The 26205-nt window shown below is 39.5% G+C and overlaps 1 protein-coding gene across 1 annotated transcript in view; it reads right to left on the bottom strand.

The window, feature by feature from the left end:
• LOC133659096 (unconventional myosin-XVIIIa-like) overlaps positions 1 to 26205 on the bottom strand; it is a 169335-nt gene that overhangs the window by 40635 nt on the left and 102495 nt on the right. The window contains exons 19-23 of the mRNA XM_062061832.1: positions 24250 to 24342; positions 19763 to 19873; positions 12645 to 12749; positions 9459 to 9605; positions 9258 to 9371 (exon numbers count right to left, since the gene is read on the bottom strand). Coding sequence (XP_061917816.1) covers positions 9258 to 9371; positions 9459 to 9605; positions 12645 to 12749; positions 19763 to 19873; positions 24250 to 24342 — 570 coding nt within the window. The remainder of the gene's footprint in view (positions 1 to 9257; positions 9372 to 9458; positions 9606 to 12644; positions 12750 to 19762; positions 19874 to 24249; positions 24343 to 26205) is intronic.

The following is a 26205-nucleotide window of genomic DNA, read 5'->3' as shown; positions in this document are numbered from 1 at the left end:
AGTGTGATAAGACACTAAAACTAAAGAAGCGGGTTGATAGATCCCAGTGTGATAAGACACTAAAACTAAGGAAGCGGGTTGATAGATCCCAGTGTGATAAGACACTAAAACTAAGGAAGCGGGTTGATAGATCCCAGTGTGATAAGACACTAAAACTAAGGAAGCGGGTTGATAGATCCCAGTGTGATAAGACACTAAAACTAAAGAAGCGGGTTGATAGATCCCAGTGTGATAAGACACTAAAACTAAAGAAGCGGGTTGATAGATCCCAGTGTGATAAGACACTAAAACTAAGGAAGCGGGTTGATAGATCCCAGTGTGATAAGACACTAAAACTAAGGAAGCGGGTTGAAAGATCCCTTTGCGTTGAGGGCACTAGAATTAAGAAAATATAGACACAATGGCCTTGGAGTGTGACAAACAGAAATGTGATGGCAGCGGGGCAAAATGTGATGATTGGCTACCGTTCAATGATCAATTGAATGGACGGTTGTCGACAATGGAACTAGCAGGTAGAGAAAAAAAAAAAAAAGAGAAAAAAAAAAAGGGAGAACGTTCCTTGAAAGGGTTAAGAGGGAGTTTACAATACTCGAAAAGTCGTGAACTCAAACGTCTGGTAAAATAAAATAAAAAAATTAAAAAAATAAAAAAGTAACTGGAAGTTTTATGGTAAAGTGAAACGCAGAGATAAGGGTAGGTGCAGCTTTTTCTTGTGTGTGTGTGTGTGTGTGTGTGTGTGTGTGTGTGTGTGTGTGTGTGTGTGTGTGTGTGTGTGTGTGTGTGTGTGTGCGCGCGCGCGCGCGCTGGTGAAAATGGAACAGGGTTGGTGCTCGAGAATTTAAGAGTTTGGCGTATGATAAAAGTAAACGGGGATTACGTGGAAAAACGAAATGCAGCAAAATAACCGATGATTAATGAGACAAATAGGACAGACTAGACTGATTGGTGTTTTGCCTGCCGCGCATGCGCAAGACAATTCAAACAACTGCCCAGACTTTGACTAGGCCACCGCCCCCTACTCCAGTGAGAAGGAGAGAGAGAGAAAAAGAGAGCAGGTGAAGGAAGATTGAGGGTGAAGAGGATGGTTTGAGAAAATATGGGAAAAGGATGTTTATAACCTTACGTTATGTGAATGGTTTCTAGGAGAACAGAAAATAGAAACATTGTGTGAAGTGTAAGGAAGAGATGGATACAGGATGTTGTTTGTAAAGGAAAACGAAAGTGAAGAAAAGATGAGAAAGTGACAAATGAAGGTATTCGTAAATGGTATGCTGTTGATTGTGGTTAGCTGCAAGTTTGTTTATTTGTTTGTTTGTTTAGTTGTTTGAGTGAAATGGGAAGAAATCAATAGGAATAATTAGATGCAAAATGGAATAAAACTGAGTGCGATAGATAATGAATGAATAAATGAAATAAGTTTATTTTGGTCATATAATCAACCATCAACCATTTTGTGTGAGCAGTTTAACAGTACAGATTAGACAAATTAACAATCATACACACTTACACACAGAAAGAAAAAGAATGACCGAAAAAGGAATAGGCGGAAACCAAAGCTTATATTGGCCTATCCTATACATTCACTGAACATTAAATTACCTGGAACATCAAAGTTAAAAGAGAAAGTATTAACCCCTTATTTTGCATGTCTGACCATTTTCCTCCAGCAGAGGGCAGTGCACACCAGACATTTTTGACACATGACAATTATAGGGGCCTATTTCAATATAAGTCTCTTGCTGATGCATACATGCAAGCCATTGTTGACCTTGTTTCCCACCTGTACCTCCGGGAGGGAACCTTTGGCCAAACACTTTGGACAAAGTTAACCCTGATATACACGGTGCCAAAAACAATATATGGCAGGACATTTTATTCATTCCATGCAAAATAGGGCTAATGACAGAGCAACAAGGAAACGACTACTTAAATTACAGATCGCTGAAGATAAAAGGTTAAAAGAACCAAAAGGTCAAAGATCAGCTAGGGTATATTCAGCAGTGGGTGACCTTGCTTTTGAGTTCCAACAGGTGGAGGAAAGAATCCTCAACAGACATGCGGTTGGACTCGGGTGGTGGACAACACGATGCTTCAAAGCCAGTCTGGGGTAGACACTGTTTCGGTTGTGACCAGCCTGGTCACTGGAGTCGTGACTGTCCGAACATTTCCGAACAGGAAAGGTTCTGTCGTGCCAACAAACGAACACGAAGGCGTGTAAGAGGACGCCCACATCAGGAGCCGCAGCAGGAAGTACCGACAGGACCCCTGCTGGACATGAGTGTCAACGGACAATTTTATCAGCCACCCATTCGATTCTGAATGCAGAGGTACCAAAAAAACTGTGTGCTTCCTCTTTAAAGGTCGAAGGCTTCGCTGGGGTCACAAGAAGGTTAACTGTCACCAAACCACTTCCGGTTCAGATTGCTGGACCTCCTTTACAGACTGTACCCTGACATTCAAATAGCAAAGAAGGAACATTCCTGGTGTTACCTGACGGCTGAACCACCCAGCTGCGACACCACTACCAAGCATACCACAGCCTGAAACAACAGGAATGGCTCTAACGGTGAAAACCCTGACTGACTGAGATGCTTCCGTGTGTTCTGCCACCCGACTCGCCATATGTTATGATTATTTATATATGTTGGAACTCAAGGTGTGGCTGCTCATGTTGACCTATCTTTGCAACAGCTAGCATGGTATAAGATGGACACAATAGTGTCCCACATTGTTCCCTTGCTCTCTGTCTCGCCTACAAAACCAAAGAACTTAGGTCCAATGATAAGACACGGCGTAGCTGCCAAACATTACACCGACACCCAAATACCACATTTTCAATTGTTTAGGTTTAGCCCATGGTTATGTTAAACACATTACTATGGGCTGCACTTTAGACACCTGTAGGCTACGAGGAGCTAGCAGCTACACAACAGCTGAGCTAAAACGACACATTACACATTTAAGCATATCAAATAATTATAGTTGCTCATTACATACACAAAGTTGCCATGGCAGAAGTCTGATAGAAAGTATTCAGTAACAAACGTGTCCGCATCATTCAACTTTCTACAACATGAGCTTGACTTAATGAATTATTGGGGCTACCAGGTGTGGTAAAATTTCAAAATACTATTGCTAAAGCATTCGCCACAAGGGTAGTATTTTTCTAGTATTGGTGACAATATAAATATAAGCATATTTGTTACTTTCACCATATTGAATAAGTTACATAAAAGTTAGGGTTGAGTTGAGTTTGAGTTATTTGTGATATCGCTAAGGGGTCCCCTACCCTAACACCACCCCCCAGTGGACCATAGAGGCTAAAGAGACTTTCATTGACCTCAAACATGACCTGTCCTCCGCTACTTGACTATTAGCTGACCTTTTTCTTACATGTTTCTGAAAGTGATAGTATGACTAACACAGTCCTTTTTTCAGAAACAGAAGGGGGTGAGTGAGGGTGGATACAGACTCCTTGGAACAAAATCGACAATCATCCGACTCTGACACATTCCATAGTTTTAACGTTTTTACCGTGGGTAAGAAGTTAGAACTAATTTTAATTTGAAAATAACAATTTTACACATCGATAGTAGTTTAATAGATCAAATTTAGAATATGGAGGAGGTGAGGGTGAACCATGTATAGTCTTTGATTTCACTGATATGATCAATACGGTACAAGGGAAAAGGTACGTACTGACTTGTGTTGACAATGACAGTGGTTGGCCGGAAGCAACAACAACCTCAAAAGAGGATGCAATATCAGTAATTAAATGACTTGTGAATGACCTAGTACCCCGACATGGTTTCCCCAAAAAGATTAGGTCAGACAACGGCAACCATTAAAAAAAAAAAAATACTCACTTAGCCTTGGTCGAAAAGGCTTTCGGATTAGAACACAGGTTTGGGGTACCATCCTGAGTCCCAAGGTAAGGTTGAAAGGATGGACCAAAACATTAAAAACTAATTGGCTAAAATCTGTGCACAGACCAAATTTAATTGGATTGACATGTTGCAATTAGCGTTAATGATCATTCGAAGGTCCGTGAATAAAACTGTTTTACCGCCCTTTGAGTTTTTCACCCTATGAGCTGCATACAGGTCAGCCATTCACAGGACCAGCAGCCCCCCATGGAAGGAGGACTCAGCGTAAAACCAAAATGGTATTTTACACAAAAAATTGCAGAATTTGTGTGCCAGTTCTTCTGTAAAGATTCCCTTCCGCCCGCTGAGAGGGTCAAGATCAAGGTCATCAAACGCAAGTGGACGGAGCTCAGGTGGACTGGTCCCTTCAAGGTCGTGGAACGGACGTCCCACGCCCTTCGACTGGCTGGTGGAGGGGACACCTGGTACCACCTCTCCCTCTGCACTACAGCTGAAGAACCTGACAGATTACCAGGGGATGTCATTGCTGACATCGCCACAACATCTGCCCCACAGCCCAGGAGACGAGAGAGATTTTCTACCTACATTACTCTTTTCAACTTCTATATTGTATATCCTTGTGTGAGACCAATCCAGTATGCTAAATGTTTCTTAGTTTTTCTTGCTTGTTTTCAGCATAACTATCTGTGTCGTTACATTAAGTGAAAAGTTTGATGTTTACCCCCGTTTTGTTACCTAAATTACTCTGATATTGATAGACGAAAGGCAGGATGTTGCACCCGGTAGTGTTCCCTGACGGACTGGTGCTTGGGCGTGTTCTACTGTCTTTGTGTCTCAGTTCATCCTTCCTGACGACAGTGACTGACAAGTGTCTAAGAACATACAGCGGACTTTAAATAGACTGGGTCAAAGGGGATAGCAAGACTTATTTTTTGACCTGTGCAGTGTGATTAATTACGGGGGACACAATAGCTATTACCGTGGTAATAACCTCTATATTTGTTACGACTCAACCCTGAACCATTGGTGTCGGATGCAGACAACATACTCTGGTAAGTTGTGCCCATCGTCCCTTTTATGTTGTGTTGGGGGTTGACCTGACTGATACAGACGCTAAAGGAATTATTAAAATTAATGTCCTTGAGAGGGCGTTAACTACCTCTGCACCCTCTGTAGCACCTAAAGTACCACCCCACCTCGGTGGTGTTTCAAAGGCTCACATCCGTGCGTGCTAATGACATCACCACCGAAGGCCTGGTAACTTTGACCTTTGACCTTAGGAGCGGGTGCAGACAACCTGTGGCTCAGGTGGATGCCAAAACCTGGGTGACTGTGTTGCTTCTTCCGCTGGACGTCCCTTTTCCCACACTTACCCCGCCCCTTTTAAGTTGACTGACATGTGTACCCTTCTGTTGACAATGCCACCCGACTTCTTCCCTTTGTGGCCCAAAAGCTGAATTACACGCGTTTTCAAATTACAGGACCCTCTCCGTCCCCCAACAAATTGGGTGACATCAACCATTACTGGTGCACCACCCTGATAGATGGCTCTAGGATAGGCCCTTAGGCACGAGCTGACTTATTCTGGTGTGGTGGGAAGCACAGATTGTACATTAGAATCTCGACGTCAGCCGTTGGGCTTTGTGCTATGGTTAGACTGGTGAAGACTGGTGACCCCACTCACCAAATTAACACCCCTTGGAACTCCTGTTTCAGCGGCCTCTCTAACTCAGTACTATATGATCATCTACATCTACTATATGATCATCTACATCTACTATATGATCATCTACATCTACTATATGATCATCTACATCTACTATATGATCATCTACATCTACTATATGATCATCTACATCTACTATATGATCATCTACATCTACTATATGATCATCTACATCTACTATATGATCATCTACATCTACTATATGGTCATCTACATCTACTATATGATCATCTACATCTACTATATGATCATCTACATCTACTATATGATCATCTACATCTACTATATGGTCATCTACATCTACTATATGATCATCTACATCTACTATATGATCATCTACATCTACTATATGATCATCTACATCTACTATATGATCATCTACATCTACTATATGATCATCTACATCTACTATATGATCATCTACATCTACTATATGATCATCTACATCTACTATATGATCATCTACATCTACTATATGATCATCTACATCTACTATATGATCATCTACATCTACTATATGATCATCTACATCTACTATATGATCATCTACATCTACTATATGGTCATCTACATCTACTATATGATCATCTACATCTACTATATGATCATCTACATCTACTATATGATCATCTACATCTACTATATGGTCATCTACATCTACTATATGATCATCTACATCTACTATATGATCATCTACATCTACTATATGATCATCTACATCTACTATATGATCATCTACATCTACTATATGATCATCTACATCTACTATATGATCATCTACATCTACTATATGATCATCTACATCTACTATATGATCATCTACATCTACTATATGATCATCTACATCTACTATATGATCATCTACATCTACTATATGATCATCTACATCTACTATATGATCATCTACATCTACTATATGATCATCTACATCTACTATATGATCATCTACATCTACTATATGATCATCTACATCTACTATATGATCATCTACATCTACTATATGATCATCTACATCTACTATATGATCATCTACATCTACTATATGATCATCTACATCTACTATATGATCATCTACATCAACTATATGATTTGCCTGAGTAGCTGGACAGGACAAATTCGAATAAATAAAAAAGTCTAACAAGCTCACTTCATCAATGACATACTGTACATCTAAACATCTCACTTCATCAATGACATACTGTACACCTAAACATCTCACTTCATCAATGACATACTGTACATCTAAACATCTCACTTCATCAATGACATACTGTACACCCAAACATCTCACTTCATCAATGACATACTGTACACCTAAACATCTCACTTCATCAATGACATACTGTACACCTAAACATCTCACTTCATCAATGACATACTGTACATCTAAACATCTCACTTCATCAATGACATACTGTACACCTAAACATCTCACTTCATCAATGACATACTGTACACCTAAACATCTCACTTCATCAATGACATACTGTACATCTAAACATCTCACTTCATCAATGACATACTGTACATCTAAACATCTCACTTCATCAATGACATACTGTACATCTAAACATCTCACTTCATCAATGACATACTGTACACCTAAACATCTCACTTCATCAATGACATACTGTACACCTAAACATCTCACTTCATCAATGACATACTGTACACCTAAACATCTCACTTCATCAATGACATACTGTACACCTAAACATCTCACTTCATCAATGACATACTGTACACCTAAACATCTCACTTCATCAATGACATACTGTACACCTAAACATCTCACTTCATCAATGACATACTGTACATCTAAACATCTCACTTCATCAATGACATACTGTACATCTAAACATCTCACTTCATCAATGACATACTGTACATCTAAACATCTCACTTCATCAATGACATACTGTACACCTAAACATCTCACTTCATCAATGACATACTGTACACCTAAACATCTCACTTCATCAATGACATACTGTACATCTAAACATCTCACTTCATCAATGACATACTGTACACCTAAACATCTCACTTCATCAATGACATACTGTACATCTAAACATCTCACTTCATCAATGACATACTGTACATCTAAACATCTCACTTCATCAATGACATACTGTACACCTAAACATCTCACTTCATCAATGACATACTGTACATCTAACCTTAAAGGCCTACTGAAATGAGATGTTCTTATTTAAACGGGGATAGCAGATCCATTCTATGTGTCATACTTGATCATTTTGCGATATTGCCATATTTTTGCTGAAAGGATTTAGTAGAGAACATCGACGATAAAGTTCGCAACTTTTGGTTGCTGATAAAAAAGCCTTGCCTGTAGCGGAAGTAGCGTGACGTAGTCAGTTGTTTGCCTCCTCATATTTTCCTATTGTTTACACCAGCAGCGAGAGAGATTCGGACCGAGAAAGCGACGATTACCCCATTAATTTGAGCCAGGATGAAAGATTCGTGGATGAAGAAAGTGAGAGTGAAGGACTAGAATGCAGTGCAGGACGCATCTTTTTTCGCTCTGACCGTAACTTAGGTACAAGCTGGCTCATTGGATTCCACACTCTCTCCTTCTTCTATTGTAGATCACAGATTTGTATTTTAAACCACCTGGGATACTATATTCTCTTGAAAATGAGAGTCCAGAACGCCAAATGGACATTCACAGTGACTTTTATCTCCACGACAATACATCGGCAAAGCACTTTAGCTACGGAGCTAACGTGATAGCATCGTGCTTAAATGCATATAGAAACAAAATAAATAAATCCCTGACTGGAAGGATAGACAGAAGATCAACAATACTATTAAACCATGGACATGTAACTACACGGTTAATGCTTTCCAGCCTGGCGAAGCTTAACAATGCTGTTGCTAACGACGCCATTGAAGCCAACTTAGCAACCAGACCTCACAGAGCTATGATAAAAACATTAGCGCTCCACCTACGCCAGCCCTCATCTGCTCATCAACACCCGTGCTCACCTGCGTTCCAGCGATCGACGGAGCGACGAAGGACTTCACCCGATCATCCGTGCGGTCGGCGGCTAGCGTCGGATAGCACGTCTGCTATCCAAGTAAGTCCTCCTGGTTGTGTTGCTGCAGCCAGCCGCTAATACACCGATCCCACCTACAGCTTTCTTCTTTGCAGTCTTCATTGTTCATTAAACAAATTGCAAAAGATTCACCAACACAGATGTCCAGAATACTGTGGAATTATGAGATGAAAACAGAACTTTTTTGTATTGGATACAATGTGTCCCAATACTTCCGTTTCAACCATAGACGTCACGCGCATACGTCATCATACATGGACGTTTTTAACCGGAAGTTTAGCGGGAAATGTAAAATGTCACTTTATAAGTTAACCCGGCCGTATTGGCATGTGTTGCAATGTTAAGATGTCATCATTGATATATAAACTATCAGACTGCGTGCTCGCTAGTAGTGGCTTTCAGTAGGCCTTTAATGTGGCAACTGTGGTGGTGAGAGCCAAAATACTTGATAATAATAACAACAGTACTAATCATACTGATAATATGGTAATACTAATAATAATAATAATATAATTAATACTAATGAAGTATTATTGTTATTATCCAGAGGGGTTTACTAACCGCCTGTTTGGATTTAGAGATGTCCTCCATCTGAAGATGCAAGTCTTCAATCTCCACCTCCATGGACTTGCGGGCTTTAACTGCAGCAGCACACGTGAACTCAGACTCCTCCAGCTTGACAACACAATAGGAAAGTGAAAGTGAAAGTGAAAGTTAGTGAAGTGAATGTGACATGTTGCAGGTGTGCATGCAGATCAGTACCTGGTTCTTGAGCTGTGTGGTCTCCCTCTTGCTGGGTGCATTGTTCTTCATGTGCTCTAACATCATCTGAGCGTCAGCCAGCAGAGTCTTGGTCCTCTTCAGGTCTTTCCTCAGACGCTTCTCAGTCTCAAGGTCTCCACTTCTCACCTGCACATGGAAGTCAAGACTACAATGATGCTTCTAGACTACAATGATGCTTCAAGACTACAATGATGCTTCTAGACTACAATGATGCTTCAAGACTACAATGATGCTTCTAGACTACAATGATGTTTCAAGACTACAATGATGCTTCTAGACTACAATGATGCTTCAAGACTACAATGATGCTTCTAGACTACAATGATGCTTCTAGGCTACAATGATGCTTCTAGACTACAATGATGCTTCTAGACTACAATGATGCTTCTAGACTACAATGATGCTTCTAGACTACAATGATGCTTCTAGACTACAATGATGCTTCAAGACTACAATGATGCTTCTAGACTACAATGATGCTTCAAGACTACAATGATGCTTCTAGACTACAATGATGCTTCTAGACTACAATGAAGCTCCAAGACTACAATGATGCTTCTAGACTACAATGATGCTTCTAGACTACAATGATGCTTCAAGACTACAATGATGCTTCTAGACTACAATGAAGCTTCTAGACTACAATGATGCTTCTAGACTACAATGATGCTTCAAGACTACAATGATGCTTCTAGACTACAATGATGCTTCTAGACTACAATGATGCTTCAAGACTACAATGATGCTTCTAGACTACAATGATGCTTCAAGACTACAATGCTGCTTCTAGACTACAATGATGCTTCAAGACTACAATGATGCTTCTAGACTACAATGATGCTTCAAGACTACAATGATGCTTCTAGACTACAATGATGCTTCAAGACTACAATGATGCTTCTAGACTACAATGATGCTTCTAGACTACAATGATGCTTCAAGACTACAATGATGCTTCTAGACTACAATGATGCTTCTAGACTACAATGATGCTTCAAGACTACAATGATGCTTCTAGACTACAATGATGCTTCAAGACTACAATGATGCTTCTAGACTACAATGATGCTTCAAGACTACAATGATGCTTCTAGACTACAATGATGCTTCTAGACTACAATGATGCTTCAAGACTACAATGATGCTTCTAGACTACAATGATGCTTCTAGACTACGATGATGCTTCAAAACTACAATGATGCTTCTAGACTACAATGATGCTTCTAGACTACAATGATGCTTCAAGACTACAATGATGCTTCTAGACTACAATGATGCTTCAAGACTACAATGATGCTTCTAGACTACAATGAAGTTTCAAGACTACAATGATGCTTCTAGACTACAATGATGCTTCAAGACTACAATGATGCTTCTAGACTACAATGATGCTTCTAGACTACAATGATGCTTCTAGACTACAATGATGCTTCAAGACTACAATGATGCTTCTAGACTACAATGATGCTTCAAGACTACAATGATGCTTCTAGACTACAATGATGCTTCAAGACTACAATGATGCTTCTAGACTACAATGATGCTTATAGACTACAATGATGCTTCTAGACTACAATGATGCTTCAAGACTACAATGATGCTTCTAGACTACAATGATGCTTCTAGACTACAATGATGCCTCTAGACTACAATGATGCTTCTAGACTACAATGATGCTTCTAGACTACAATGATGCTTCTAGACTACAATGATGCTTCAAGACTACAATGATGCTTCAAGACTACAATGATGCTTCTAGGCTACAATGATGCTTCTAGACTACAATGATGCTTCTAGACTACAATGAAGCTTCTAGACTACAATGATGCTTCTAGGCTACAATGATGCTTCTAGACTACAATGATGCTTCTAGACTACAATGAAGCTTCTAGACTACAATGATGCTTCTAGACTACAATGAAGCTTCTAGACTACAATGATTCTTCTAGACTACAATGAAGCTTCTAGACTACAATGATGCTTCTAGGCTACAATGATGCTTCTAGACTACAATGAAGCTTCTAGACTACAATGATGCTTCTAGACTACAATGAAGCTTCTAGGCTACAATGATGCTTCTAGACTACAATGATGCTTCTAGACTACAATGAAGCTCCAAGACTACAATGATGCTTCTAGACTACAATGAAGCTCCAAGACTACAATGATGCTTCTAGACTACAATGAAGCTCCAAGACTACAATGATGCTTCTAGACTACAATGATGCTTCTAGACTACAATGATGCTTCTAGACTACAATGATGCTTCAAGACTACAATGATGCTTCTAGACTACAATGATGCTTCAAGACTACAATGATGCTTCTAGACTACAATGATGCTTCTAGACTACAATGAAGCTCCAAGACTACAATGATGCTTCTAGACTACAATGAAGCTCCAAGACTACAATGATGCTTCTAGACTACAATGAAGCTCCAAGACTACAATGATGCTTCTAGACTACAATGAAGCTCCAAGACTACAATGATGCTTCTAGACTACAATGATGCTTCTAGACTACAATGAAGCTTCTAGACTACAATGATGCTTCTAGACTACAATGATGCTTCTAGACTACAATGATGCTTCAAGACTACAATGATGCTTCTAGACTACAATGATGCTTCTAGACTACAATGAAGCTCCAAGACTACAATGATGCTTCTAGACTACAATGAAGCTCCAAGACTACAATGATGCTTCTAGACTACAATGAAGCTCCAAGACTACAATGATGCTTCTAGACTACAATGATGCTTCTAGACTACAATGAAGCTTCTAGACTACAATGATGCTTCAAGACTACAATGATGCTTCTAGACTACAATGATGCTTCTAGACTACAATGATGCTTCAAGACTACAATGATGCTTCTAGACTACAATGATGCTTCTAGACTACAATGATGCTTCTAGACTACAATGAAGCTTCTAGACTACAATGATGCTTCTAGACTACAATGAAGCTTCTAGACTACAATGATGCTTCTAGACTACAATGATGCTTCTAGACTACAATGATGCTTCAAGACTACAATGATGCTTCTAGACTACAATGATGCTTCTAGACTACAATGATGCTTCAAGACTACAATTAAGCTCCAGACTTACAAGAAACCTCCAGCTCCTAAATAAGCTTAGAGCATGTAGAACAGAGACTGACCTTGTCCTGGGCTGACAGGAACTTGGACTCCAGCTCTCTTTTCTCTTTTAGGACCTTCTGCTTCTCCTCATATTCTTCCTCAAGCTGGACCTCCATTTGCTTCAACTGAAACAACAATACAAACATCATATACAAATAACAACAATACAAACATCAAATACAAATAACAACAATACAAACATCATATACAAATAACAACAATACAAACATCAAATACAAATAACAACAATACAAACATCATATACAAATAACAACAATACAAACATCAAATACAAATAACAACAATACAAATAACAACAATACAAACATCATATACAAATAACAATACAAACATCATATACAAATAACAACAGTACAAACATGATATACAAATAACAACAATACAAATAACAACAATACAAACATCATATACAAATAACAACAATACAAACATAATATACAAATAACAACAATACAAACATGATATAAAAATAACAACAATACAAATAACAACAATACAAACATCATATACAAATAACAACAATACAAACATCATATACAAATAACAACAATACAAACATGATATAAAAATAACAACAATACAAATAACAACAATACAAACATCATATACAAATAACAACAATACAAACATGATATAAAAATAACAACAATACAAATAACAACAATACAAACATGATATAAAAATAACAACAATACTAATAACAACAATACAAACATGATATAAAAATAACAACAATACAAATAACAACAATACAAACATCATATACAAATAACAACAATACAAATAACAACAATACAAACATCATATACAAATAACAACAATACAAATAACAACAATACAAACATCATATACAAATAACAACAATACAAATAACAACAATACAAACATCATATACAAATAACAACAATACAAATAACAACAATACAAACATCAACAACTAACAAGTGTCATAGTTTGAGTCCAGTAAAGGTAACATTCAGATTGTGCTTCTTAATAACTCAGACAATCACTCTGCTGCAAGACAAAGATGGAGTGTGGGTGTGCAGTGTTGGCTTATTTACTCAAAACCAGTAACTACTTACAGTTACTAGTTACTTTATTTCAAAAGTAACTCAGTTACTAACTCAGTTACTTACACCAAAAAGTAATGTGTTACTGTGAAAAGTAACTATTTAGTTACTTCTTTCCCCCCCTTTTTTAAGGCTCCCATTAGTGCCTTTTTAGCCTTCATTTTAGTACTGTTATTACACTGTAGAATATTAATAATACAATGTGGTGATCAACTTGACATGCATTTGTATCACTCAACTCTGCTAAGCAATGTGCTCTACATACAACACACAAACAATGTGTTCCACATACAACACACAAACAATGTGCTCTACATACAACACACAAACAATGTGTTCTACATACAACACACAAACAATGTGCTCTACATACAACACACAAACAATGTGGTCTACATACAACACACAAACAATGTGGTCTACATACAACACACAAACAATGTGGTCTACATACAACACACAAACAAGGTGCTCTACATACAACACACAAACAATGTGGTCTACATACAACACACAAACAATGTGCTCTACATACAACACACAAACAATGTGCTCTACATACAACACACAAACAATGTGCTCTACATACAACACACAAACAATGTGGTCTACATACAACACACAAACAATGTGGTCTACATACAACACACAAACAATGTGCTCTACATACAACACACAAACAATGTGGTCTACATACAACACACAAACAATGTGCTCTACATACAACACACAAACAATGTGGTCTACATACAACACACAAACAATGTGGTCTACATACAACACACAAACAATGTGCTCTACATACAACACACAAACAATGTGGTCTACATACAACACACAAACAATGTGGTCTACATACAACACACAAACAATGTGGTCTACATACAACACACAAACAATGTGGTCTACATACAACACACAAACAATGTGGTCTACATACAACACACAAACAATGTGCTCTACATACAGTATGTGTCCAAGCAGGTATACAGTATGCATACAGTACTATCATGGAAAACATAAAGAGGGCTTTATAGTTGAAGAGAAATGGCTGCTCTAATTGGATTCTTTGAATAAGCCATGGAAGGTGTGACAGGTGTGATGAGAGTGTGCATCTCTTAAAGGTGTGACAGGTGTGATGAGAGTGTGCATCTCTTAAAGGTGTGACAGGTGTGATGAGAGTGTACATCTCTTAAAGGTGTGACAGGTGTGATGAGAGTGTGCATCTCTTAAAGGTGTGACAGGTGTGATGAGAGTGTGCATCTCTTAAAGGTGTGACAGGTGTGATGAGAGTGTGCATCTCTTAAAGGTGTGACAGGTGTGATGAGAGTGTGCATCTCTTAAAGGTGTGACAGGTGTGATGAGAGTGTGCATCTCTTAAAGGTGTGACAGGTGTGATGAGAGTGTGCATCTCTTAAAGGTGTGACAGGTGTGATGAGAGTGTGCATCTCTTAAAGGTGTGACAGGTGTGATGAGAGTGTGCATCTCTTAAAGGTGTGACAGGTGTGATGAGAGTGTGCATCTCTTAAAGGTGTGACAGGTGTGATGAGAGTGTGCATCTCTTAAAGGTGTGACAGGTGTGATGAGAGTGTGCATCTCTTAAAGGTGTGACAGGTGTGATGAGAGTGTGCATCTCTTAAAGGTGTGACAGGTGTGATGAGAGTGTGCATCTCTTAAAGGTGTGACAGGTGTGATGAGAGCGTACATCTCTTAAAGGTGTGACAGGTGTGATGAGAGTGTACATCTCTTAAAGGTGTGACAGGTGTGATGAGAGTGTACATCTCTTAAAGGTGTGACAGGTGTGATGAGAGTGTGCATCTCTTAAAGGTGTGACAGGTGTGATGAGAGTGTGCATCTCTTAAAGGTGTGACAGGTGTGATGAGAGTGTACATCTCTTAAAGGTGTGACAGGTGTGATGAGAGTGTACATCTCTTAAAGGTGTGACAGGTGTGATGAGAGTGTGCATCTCTTAAAGGTGTGACAGGTGTGATGAGAGTGTGCATCTCTTAAAGGTGTGACAGGTGTGATGAGAGTGTGCATCTCTTAAAGGTGTGACAGGTGTGATGAGAGTGTGCATCTCTTAAAGGTGTGACAGGTGTGATGAGAGTGTGCATCTCTTAAAGGTGTGACAGGTGTGATGAGAGTGTGCATCTCTTAAAGGTGTGACAGGTGTGATGAGAGTGTGCATCTCTTAAAGGTGTGACAGGTGTGATGAGAGTGTGCATCTCTTAAAGGTGTGACAGGTGTGATGAGAGTGTGCATCTCTTAAAGGTGTGACAGGTGTGATGAGAGTGTGCATCTCTTAAAGGTGTGACAGGTGTGATGAGAGTGTGCATCTCTTAAAGGTGTGACAGGTGTGATGAGAGTGTGCATCTCTTAAAGGTGTGACAGGTGTGATGAGAGTGTGCATCTCTTAAAGGTGTGACAGGTGTGATGAGAGTGTACATCTCTTAAAGGTGTGACAGGTGTGATGCAGAGTGTGCATCTCTTAAAGGTGTGACAGGTGTGATGAGAGTGTACATCTCTTAAAGGTGTGACAGGTGTGATGCAGAGTGTGCATCTCTTAAAGGTGTGACAGGTGTGATGAGAGTGTACATCTCTTAAAGGTGTGACAGGTGTGATGAGAGTGTGCATCTCTTAAAGGTGTGACAGGTGTGATGAGAGTGTACATCTCTTAAAGGTGTGACAGGTGTGATGAGAGTGTACATCTCTTAAAGGTGTGACAGGTGTGATGAGAGTGTGCATCTCTTAAAGGTGTGACAGGTGTGATGAGAGTGTGCATCTCTTAAAGGTGTGACAGGTGTGATGAGAGTGTGCATCTCTTAAAGGTGTGACAGGTGTGATGAGAGTGTGCATCTCTTAAAGGTGTGACAGGTGTGATGAGAGTGTGCATCTCTTAAAGGTGTGACAGGTGTGATGAGAGTGTGCATCTCTTAAAGGTGTGACAGGTGTGATGAGAGTGTGCATCTCTTAAAGGTGTGACAGGTGTGATGAGAGTGTGCATCTCTTAAAGGTGTGACAGGTGTGATGAGAGTGTACATCTCTTAAAGGTGTGACAGGTGTGATGAGAGTGTGCATCTCTTAAAGGTGTGACAGGTGTGATGAGAGCGTACATCTCTTAAAGGTGTGACAGGTGTGATGAGAGTGTACATCTCTTAAAGGTGTGACAGGTGTGATGAGAGCGTACATCTCTTAAAGGTGTGACAGGTGTGATGAGAGCGTGCATCTCTTAAAGGTGTGACAGGTGTGATGAGAGTGTGCATCTCTTAAAGGTGTGACAGGTGTGATGAGAGTGTGCATCTCTTAAAGGTGTGACAGGTGTGATGAGAGTGTGCATCTCTTAAAGGTGTGACAGGTGTGATGAGAGTGTGCATCTCTTAAAGGTGTGACAGGTGTGATGAGAGCGTACATCTCTTAAAGGTGTGACAGGTGTGATGAGAGTGTACATCTCTTAAAGGTGTGACAGGTGTGATGAGAGTGTACATCTCTTAAAGGTGTGACAGGTGTGATGAGAGTGTGCATCTCTTAAAGGTGTGACAGGTGTGATGAGAGTGTGCATCTCTTAAAGGTGTGACAGGTGTGATGAGAGTGTGCATCTCTTAAAGGTGTGACAGGTGTGATGAGAGTGTGCATCTCTTAAAGGTGTGACAGGTGTGATGAGAGTGTGCATCTCTTAAAGGTGTGACAGGTGTGATGAGAGTGTGCATCTCTTAAAGGTGTGACAGGTGTGATGAGAGTGTGCATCTCTTAAAGGTGTGACAGGTGTGATGAGAGTGTGCATCTCTTAAAGGTGTGACAGGTGTGATGAGAGTGTGCATCTCTTAAAGGTGTGACAGGTGTGATGAGAGTGTGCATCTCTTAAAGGTGTGACAGGTGTGATGAGAGCGTACATCTCTTAAAGGTGTGACAGGTGTGATGAGAGTGTACATCTCTTAAAGGTGTGACAGGTGTGATGAGAGTGTGCATCTCTTAAAGGTGTGACAGGTGTGATGAGAGTGTGCATCTCTTAAAGGTGTGACAGGTGTGATGAGAGTGTGCATCTCTTAAAGGTGTGACAGGTGTGATGAGAGTGTGCATCTCTTAAAGGTGTGACAGGTGTGATGAGAGTGTGCATCTCTTAAAGGTGTGACAGGTGTGATGAGAGTGTGCATCTCTTAAAGGTGTGACAGGTGTGATGAGAGTGTGCATCTCTTAAAGGTGTGACAGGTGTGATGAGAGTGTGCATCTCTTAAAGGTGTGACAGGTGTGATGAGAGTGTGCATCTCTTAAAGGTGTGACAGGTGTGATGAGAGTGTGCATCTCTTAAAGGTGTGACAGGTGTGATGAGAGCGTACATCTCTTAAAGGTGTGACAGGTGTGATGAGAGTGTACATCTCTTAAAGGTGTGACAGGTGTGATGAGAGTGTGCATCTCTTAAAGGTGTGACAGGTGTGATGAGAGTGTGCATCTCTTAAAGGTGTGACAGGTGTGATGAGAGTGTGCATCTCTTAAAGGTGTGACAGGTGTGATGAGAGTGTGCATCTCTTAAAGGTGTGACAGGTGTGATGAGAGTGTGCATCTCTTAAAGGTGTGACAGGTGTGATGAGAGTGTGCATCTCTTAAAGGTGTGACAGGTGTGACGAGAGTGTGCATCTCTTAAAGGTGTGACAGGTGTGATGAGAGTGTGCATCTCTTAAAGGTGTGACAGGTGTGATGAGAGTGTGCATCTCTTAAAGGTGTGACAGGTGTGATGAGAGTGTGCATCTCTTAAAGGTGTGACAGGTGTGATGAGAGCGTACATCTCTTAAAGGTGTGACAGGTGTGATGAGAGTGTGCATCTCTTAAAGGTGTGACAGGTGTGATGAGAGCGTACATCTCTTAAAGGTGTGACAGGTGTGATGAGAGTGTACATCTCTTAAAGGTGTGACAGGTGTGATGAGAGTGTGCATCTCTTAAAGGTGTGACAGGTGTGATGAGAGTGTACATCTCTTAAAGGTGTGACAGGTGTGATGAGAGTGTGCATCTCTTAAAGGTGTGACAGGTGTGATGAGAGTGTGCATCTCTTAAAGGTGTGACAGGTGTGATGAGAGTGTGCATCTCTTAAAGGTGTGACAGGTGTGATGAGAGTGTGCATCTCTTAAAGGTGTGACAGGTGTGATGAGAGTGTGCATCTCTTAAAGGTGTGACAGGTGTGATGAGAGTGTACATCTCTTAAAGGTGTGACAGGTGTGATGAGAGTGTGCATCTCTTAAAGGTGTGACAGGTGTGATGAGAGTGTACATCTCTTAAAGGTGTGACAGGTGTGATGCAGAGTGTGCATCTCTTAAAGGTGTGACAGGTGTGATGAGAGTGTACATCTCTTAAAGGTGTGACAGGTGTGATGCAGAGTGTGCATCTCTTAAAGGTGTGACAGGTGTGATGAGAGTGTACATCTCTTAAAGGTGTGACAGGTGTGATGAGAGTGTGCATCTCTTAAAGGTGTGACAGGTGTGATGAGAGTGTACATCTCTTAAAGGTGTGACAGGTGTGATGCAGAGTGTGCATCTCTTAAAGGTGTGACAGGTGTGATGAGAGTGTACATCTCTTAAAGGTGTGACAGGTGTGATGAGAGTGTGCATCTCTTAAAGGTGTGACAGGTGTGATGAGAGTGTGCATCTCTTAAAGGTGTGACAGGTGTGATGAGAGTGTACATCTCTTAAAGGTGTGACAGGTGTGATGAGAGTGTACATCTCTTAAAGGTGTGACAGGTGTGATGAGAGTGTACATCTCTTAAAGGTGTGACAGGTGTGATGAGAGTGTACATCTCTTAAAGGTGTGACAGGTGTGATGAGAGTGTGCATCTCTTAAAGGTGTGACAGGTGTGATGAGAGTGTACATCTCTTAAAGGTGTGACAGGTGTGATGCAGAGTGTGCATCTCTTAAAGGTGTGACAGGTGTGATGAGAGTGTACATCTCTTAAAGGTGTGACAGGTGTGATGAGAGTGTGCATCTCTTAAAGGTGTGACAGGTGTGATGAGAGTGTACATTGCTGCCATGGTAACATAAAGAATGAGAAGGACACTTCTTACCTTCTTGCTGTACGACTGTCTTATTTCATCAACCTCATCATCTTTGCCCTCAATATCTTTGGAATGTGTTTGGCGCAAACGTTCCATCTCCATCTCCAGACGTAGCTTAGCCTACAAAACAGATGACAAGCCCACCATGACTACCATTGGTAAGTATTTACTACTTCTTCTTTTTCTAGGTGCTTTTCTTTAAGAGCTAAGCAGTGTTGCAAATGACATGTGACTACTAAGTCTTATGTACTTTGACATGTGACTACTAAGTCTTATGTACTTTGACATGTGACTACTAAGTCTTATGTGCTTTGACATGTGACTACTAAGTCTTATGTGCTTTGACTTGTGACTACTAAGTCTTATGTACTTTGACATGTGACTACTAAGTCTTATGTGCTTTGACTTGTGACTACTAAGTCTTATGTACTTTGACATGTGACTACTAAGTCTTATGTGCTTTGACTTGTGACTACTAAGTCTTATGTGCTTTGACTTGTGACTACTAAGTCTTATGTGCTTTGACTTGTGACTACTAAGTCTTATGTACTTTGACATGTGACTACTAAGTCTTATGTGCTTTGACTTGTGACTACAAAGTCTTATGTGCTTTGACTTGTGACTACTAAGTCTTATGTGCTTTGACTTGTGACTACTAAGTCTTATGTACTTTGACATGTGACTACTAAGTCTTATGTGCTTTGACTTGTGACTACTAAGTCTTATGTACTTTGACATGTGACTACTAAGTCTTATGTGCTTTGACTTGTGACTACTAAGTCTTATGTACTTTGACATGTGACTACTAAGTCTTATGTACTTTGACTTGTGACTACTAAGTCTTATGTGCTTTGACACAACTCTCTCGTTTGAGTCACACATTAAGAGTGTTACTAAAACAACTCTCTCGTTTGAGTCACACATTAAGAGTGTTACTAAAACAACTCTCTTGTTTGAGTCGCACATTAAGAGTGTTACTAAAACAACTCTCTTGTTTGAGTCGCACATTAAGAGTGTTACTAAAACAACTCTCTTGTTTGAGTCACACATTAAGAGTGTTACTAAAACAACTCTCTTGTTTGAGTCGCACATTAAGAGTGTTACTAAAACAACTCTCTTGTTTGAGTCACACATTAAGAGTGTTACTAAAACAACTCTCTTGTTTGAGTCACACATTAAGAGTGTTACTAAAACAACTCTCTTGTTTGAGTCGCACATTAAGAGTGTTACTAAAACAACTCTCTCGTTTGAGTCACACATTAAGAGTGTTACTAAAACAACTCTCTTGTTTGAGTCGCACATTAAGAGTGTTACTAAAACAACTCTCTTGTTTGAGTCACACATTAAGAGTGTTACTAAAACAACTCTCTTGTTTGAGTCGCACATTAAGAGTGTTACTAAAACAACTCTCTTGTTTGAGTCACACATTAAGAGTGTTACTAAAACAACTCTCTTGTTTGAGTCGCACATTAAGAGTGTTACTAAAACAACTCTCTCGTTTGAGTCACACATTAAGAGTGTTACTAAAACAACTCTCTTGTTTGAGTCACACATTAAGAGTGTTACTAAAACAACTCTCTTGTTTGAGTCACACATTAAGAGTGTTACTAAAACAACTCTCTCGTTTGAGTCGCACATTAAGAGTGTTACTAAAACAACTCTCTCGTTTGAGTCACACATTAAGAGTGTTACTAAAACAACTCTCTTGTTTGAGTCACACATTAAGAGTGTTACTAAAACAACTCTCTTGTTTGAGTCGCACATTAAGAGTGTTACTAAAACAACTCTCTTGTTTGAGTCACACATTAAGAGTGTTACTAAAACAACTCTCTTGTTTGAGTCGCACATTAAGAGTGTTACTAAAACAACTCTCTCGTTTGAGTCACACATTAAGAGTGTTACTAAAACAACTCTCTCGTTTGAGTCACACATTAAGAGTGTTACTAAAACAACTCTCTCGTTTGAGTCTCACATTAAGAGTGTTACTAAAACAACTCTCTTGTTTGAGTCACACATTAAGAGTGTTACTAAAACAACTCTCTTGTTTGAGTCACACATTAAGAGTGTTACTAAAACAACTCTCTTGTTTGAGTCACACGTTAAGAGTGTTACTAAAACAGACTAATATCACTAAAATATGTTCCATTTTGTCCACTAGCGACGCTGAGATCATTATTCATGCGTTCGTTACGTCTCGTCTCCATTACTATAACATATTATTTTCATGTCTCCCTATGTCTAGCATTAAAATATTACTTTTGCTACAAAATGTGGCTGCTAGACTTTTGACAAGAACAAGAAAGTTTGATCATATTACGCCTATACTGTATATACCTTTATATACATATATACCCATATATATATACCTATACTGTATATACCTTTATATACATATATACCCATATATATATATATACCTATACTGTATATACCTTTATATACCTATACTGTATATACCTTTATATACATACTGTATATACCTATACATACATACTGTATATACCCATACTGTATATACCTTTATATACCTATACTGTATATACTGTACCTTTATATACATATATACCTACAGGTATATATATATATACCTATACTGTATATACCTTTATATACCTATATATATATATAACTATACTGTATATACCTTTATATACCTATATACATACTTACCTATACTGTATATACCTTTATATACCTATATACCTTTATATATACCTATAGTGTCTCACCTGCACTGGTTTCCTGTGCACTTAAGATGTGACTTTTACTACTTAGGTATAAACTACTAAAGGGTCTATCTTGCAGATTGTATTGTACCATATGTCCCGGCAAGGAATCTGCCTTCAAAGAACTCCGGCGTATTAGTGATTCCCAGAGCCCAAAAAAAGTCTGCGGGCTATAGAGCGTTTTCTATTGGGGCTCCAGTACTCTGGAATGTTCTAGCAGTAACAGTTAGAGATGCTACCTCAGTAGAAGCATTTAAGTCCCATCTTAAAACTCATTTGTATACTCTAGCCTTTAAATAGACCCCCTTTTTAGACCAGTTGATCTGCCGTCTCTTTTCTGCTCTGCCCCCCTCTCCTGCATGGAGAGGTTATCAGGTGACCACAGATGAAGCGCTAGCTGTTCAAAGTCGGGACCCGGGGTGGACCACTCATCTGTGCATCAGTTGGTGACGTCTCTGTGCTGCTGACCTGTCTCCACTCAAGATGGTCTCCTGCTGGTCCCACTATGGACTGGACTCTCACTATTATGTTGGATCCACTATGGACTGGACTCTCACTATTATGTTAGATCCACTATGGACTGGACTCTCACTATTATGTTAGATCCACTATGGACTGGACTCTCACTATTATGTTAGATCCACTATGGACTGGACTCTCACTATTATGTTAGATCCACTATGGACTGGACTCTCACTATTATGTTAGATCCACTATGGACTGGACTCTCACACTATTATGTTAGATCCACTATGGACTGGACTCTCACACTATTATGTTAGATCCACTATGGACTGGACTCTCACACTATTATGTTAGATCCACTATGGACTGGACTCTCACTATTATGTTAGATCCACTATGGACTGGACTCTCACTATTATGTTAGATCCACTATGGACTGGACTCTCACTATTATGTTAGATCCATTATGGACTGGACTCTCACTATAATGTTAGATCCACTATGGACTGGACTCTCACTATTATGTTAGATCCACTATGGACTGGACTCTCACACTATTATGTTAGATCCACTATGGACTGGACTCTCACTATTATGTTAGATCCACTATGGACTGGACTCTCACTATTATGTTAGATCCACTATGGACTGGACTCTCACTATTATGTTAGATCCACTATGGACTGGACTCTCACTATTATGTTAGATCCACTATGGACTGGACTCTCACTATTATGTTAGATCCACTACGGACTGGACTCTCACTATTATGTTAGATCCACTATGGACTGGACTCTCACTATTATGTTAGATCCACTATGGACTGGACTCTCACTATTATGTTAGATCCACTATGGACTGGACTCTCACTATTATGTTAGATCCACTATGGACTGGACTCTCGCTATTATGTTAGATCCACTACGGACTGGACTCTCACTATTATGTTAGATCCACTATGGACTGGACTCTCACTATTATGTTAGATCCACTATGGACTGGACTCTCACTATTATGTTAGATCCACTATGGACTGGACTCTCACACTATTATGTTAGATCCACTATGGACTGGACTCTCACACTATTATGTTAGATCCACTATGGACTGGACTCTCACTATTATGTTAGATCCACTATGGACTGGACTCTCACACTATTATGTTAGATCCACTATGGACTGGACTCTCACACTATTAACTAGATCCACACCGGTTTTTCATTATGCCCAGTGGGTTGAGTTTTTCCTTGCCCTGATATGGGATCTGAGCTGAGGATGTGGTTGTGTAAAAAAGAGCATCTGTACCTGTTCCAACATCTGGATGGTTCCAGCTTGCTCGTCGAGTTCCTCTTCTTGGTCTTTCACTTTCGCCTCCATGTCACGGAGCTGCTTTCGAATCTGCAAAATCACACGAATGTGAAAGTGTGATGGTTAGACTTTATTTGGAACATGCATGCATACAACATGATACATCACACATGCATGCATACAACATGATACATCACACATACATGCATACAACATGATACATCACACATACATGCATACAACATGATACATCACACATGCATGCATACAACATGACACATCACACATGCATGCATACAACATGACACATCACACATGCATGCATACAACATGATACATCACACATGCATGCATACAACATGATACATCACACATGCATGCATACAACATGATACATCACACATACAACATGATACATCACACATGCATGCATACAACATGATACATCACACATGCATGCATACAACATGATACATCACACATGCATGCATACAACATGATACATCACACATGCATGCATACAACATGATACATCACACATGCATGCATACAACATGATACATCACACATGCATGCATACAACATGATACATCACACATGCATGCATACAACATGATACATCACACATGCATGCATACAACATGATACATCACACATGCATGCATACAACATGATACATCACACATGCATGCATACAACATGATACATCACACATACAACATGATACATCACACATGCATGCATACAACATGATACATCACACATACAACATGATACATCACACATGCATGCATACAACATCACACATGCATGCATACAACATGATACATCACACATGCATGCATACAACATGATACATCACACATGCATGCATACAACATGATACATCACACATACATGCATACAACATGATACATCACACATGCATGCATACAACATGATACATCACACATACAACATGATACATCACACATGCATGCATACAACATGATACATCACACATACAACATGATACATCACACATGCATGCATACAACATCACACATGCATGCATACAACATGATACATCACACATGCATGCATACAACATGATACATCACACATGCATGCATACAACATGATACATCACACATGCATGCATACAACATGATACATCACACATGCATGCATACAACATGATACATCACACATACATGCATACAACATGATACATCACACATGCATGCATACAACATGATACATCACACATACAACATGATACATCACACATGCATGCATACAACATGATACATCACACATACAACATGATACATCACACATGCATGCATACAACATCACACATGCATGCATACAACATGATACATCACACATGCATGCATACAACATGATACATCACACATGCATGCATACAACATGATACATCACACATGCATGCATACAACATGATACATCACACATGCATGCATACAACATGATACATCACACATGCATGCATACAACATGATACATCACACATACAACATGATACATCACACATGCATGCATACAACATGATACATCACACATGCATGCATACAACATGATACATCACACATACAACATGATACATCACACATGCATGCATACAACATGATACATCACACATGCATGCATACAACATGATACATCACACATACAACATGATACATCACACATGCATGCATACAACATGATACATCACACATGCATGCATACAACATGATACATCACACATGCATGCATACAACATGATACATCACACATGCATGCATACAACATGATACATCACACATGCATGCATACAACATGATACATCACACATGCATGCATACAACATGATACATCACACATACAACATGATACATCACACATGCATGCATACAACATGATACATCACACATGCATGCATACAACATGATACATCACACATACAAC

Source organism: Entelurus aequoreus, linkage group LG10 (assembly GCF_033978785.1).
Source record: "Entelurus aequoreus isolate RoL-2023_Sb linkage group LG10, RoL_Eaeq_v1.1, whole genome shotgun sequence".
NCBI classification, from domain to species: Eukaryota; Metazoa; Chordata; class Actinopteri; order Syngnathiformes; family Syngnathidae; genus Entelurus; species Entelurus aequoreus.
This window is presented reverse-complemented; position numbering and strand designations above follow the sequence as displayed.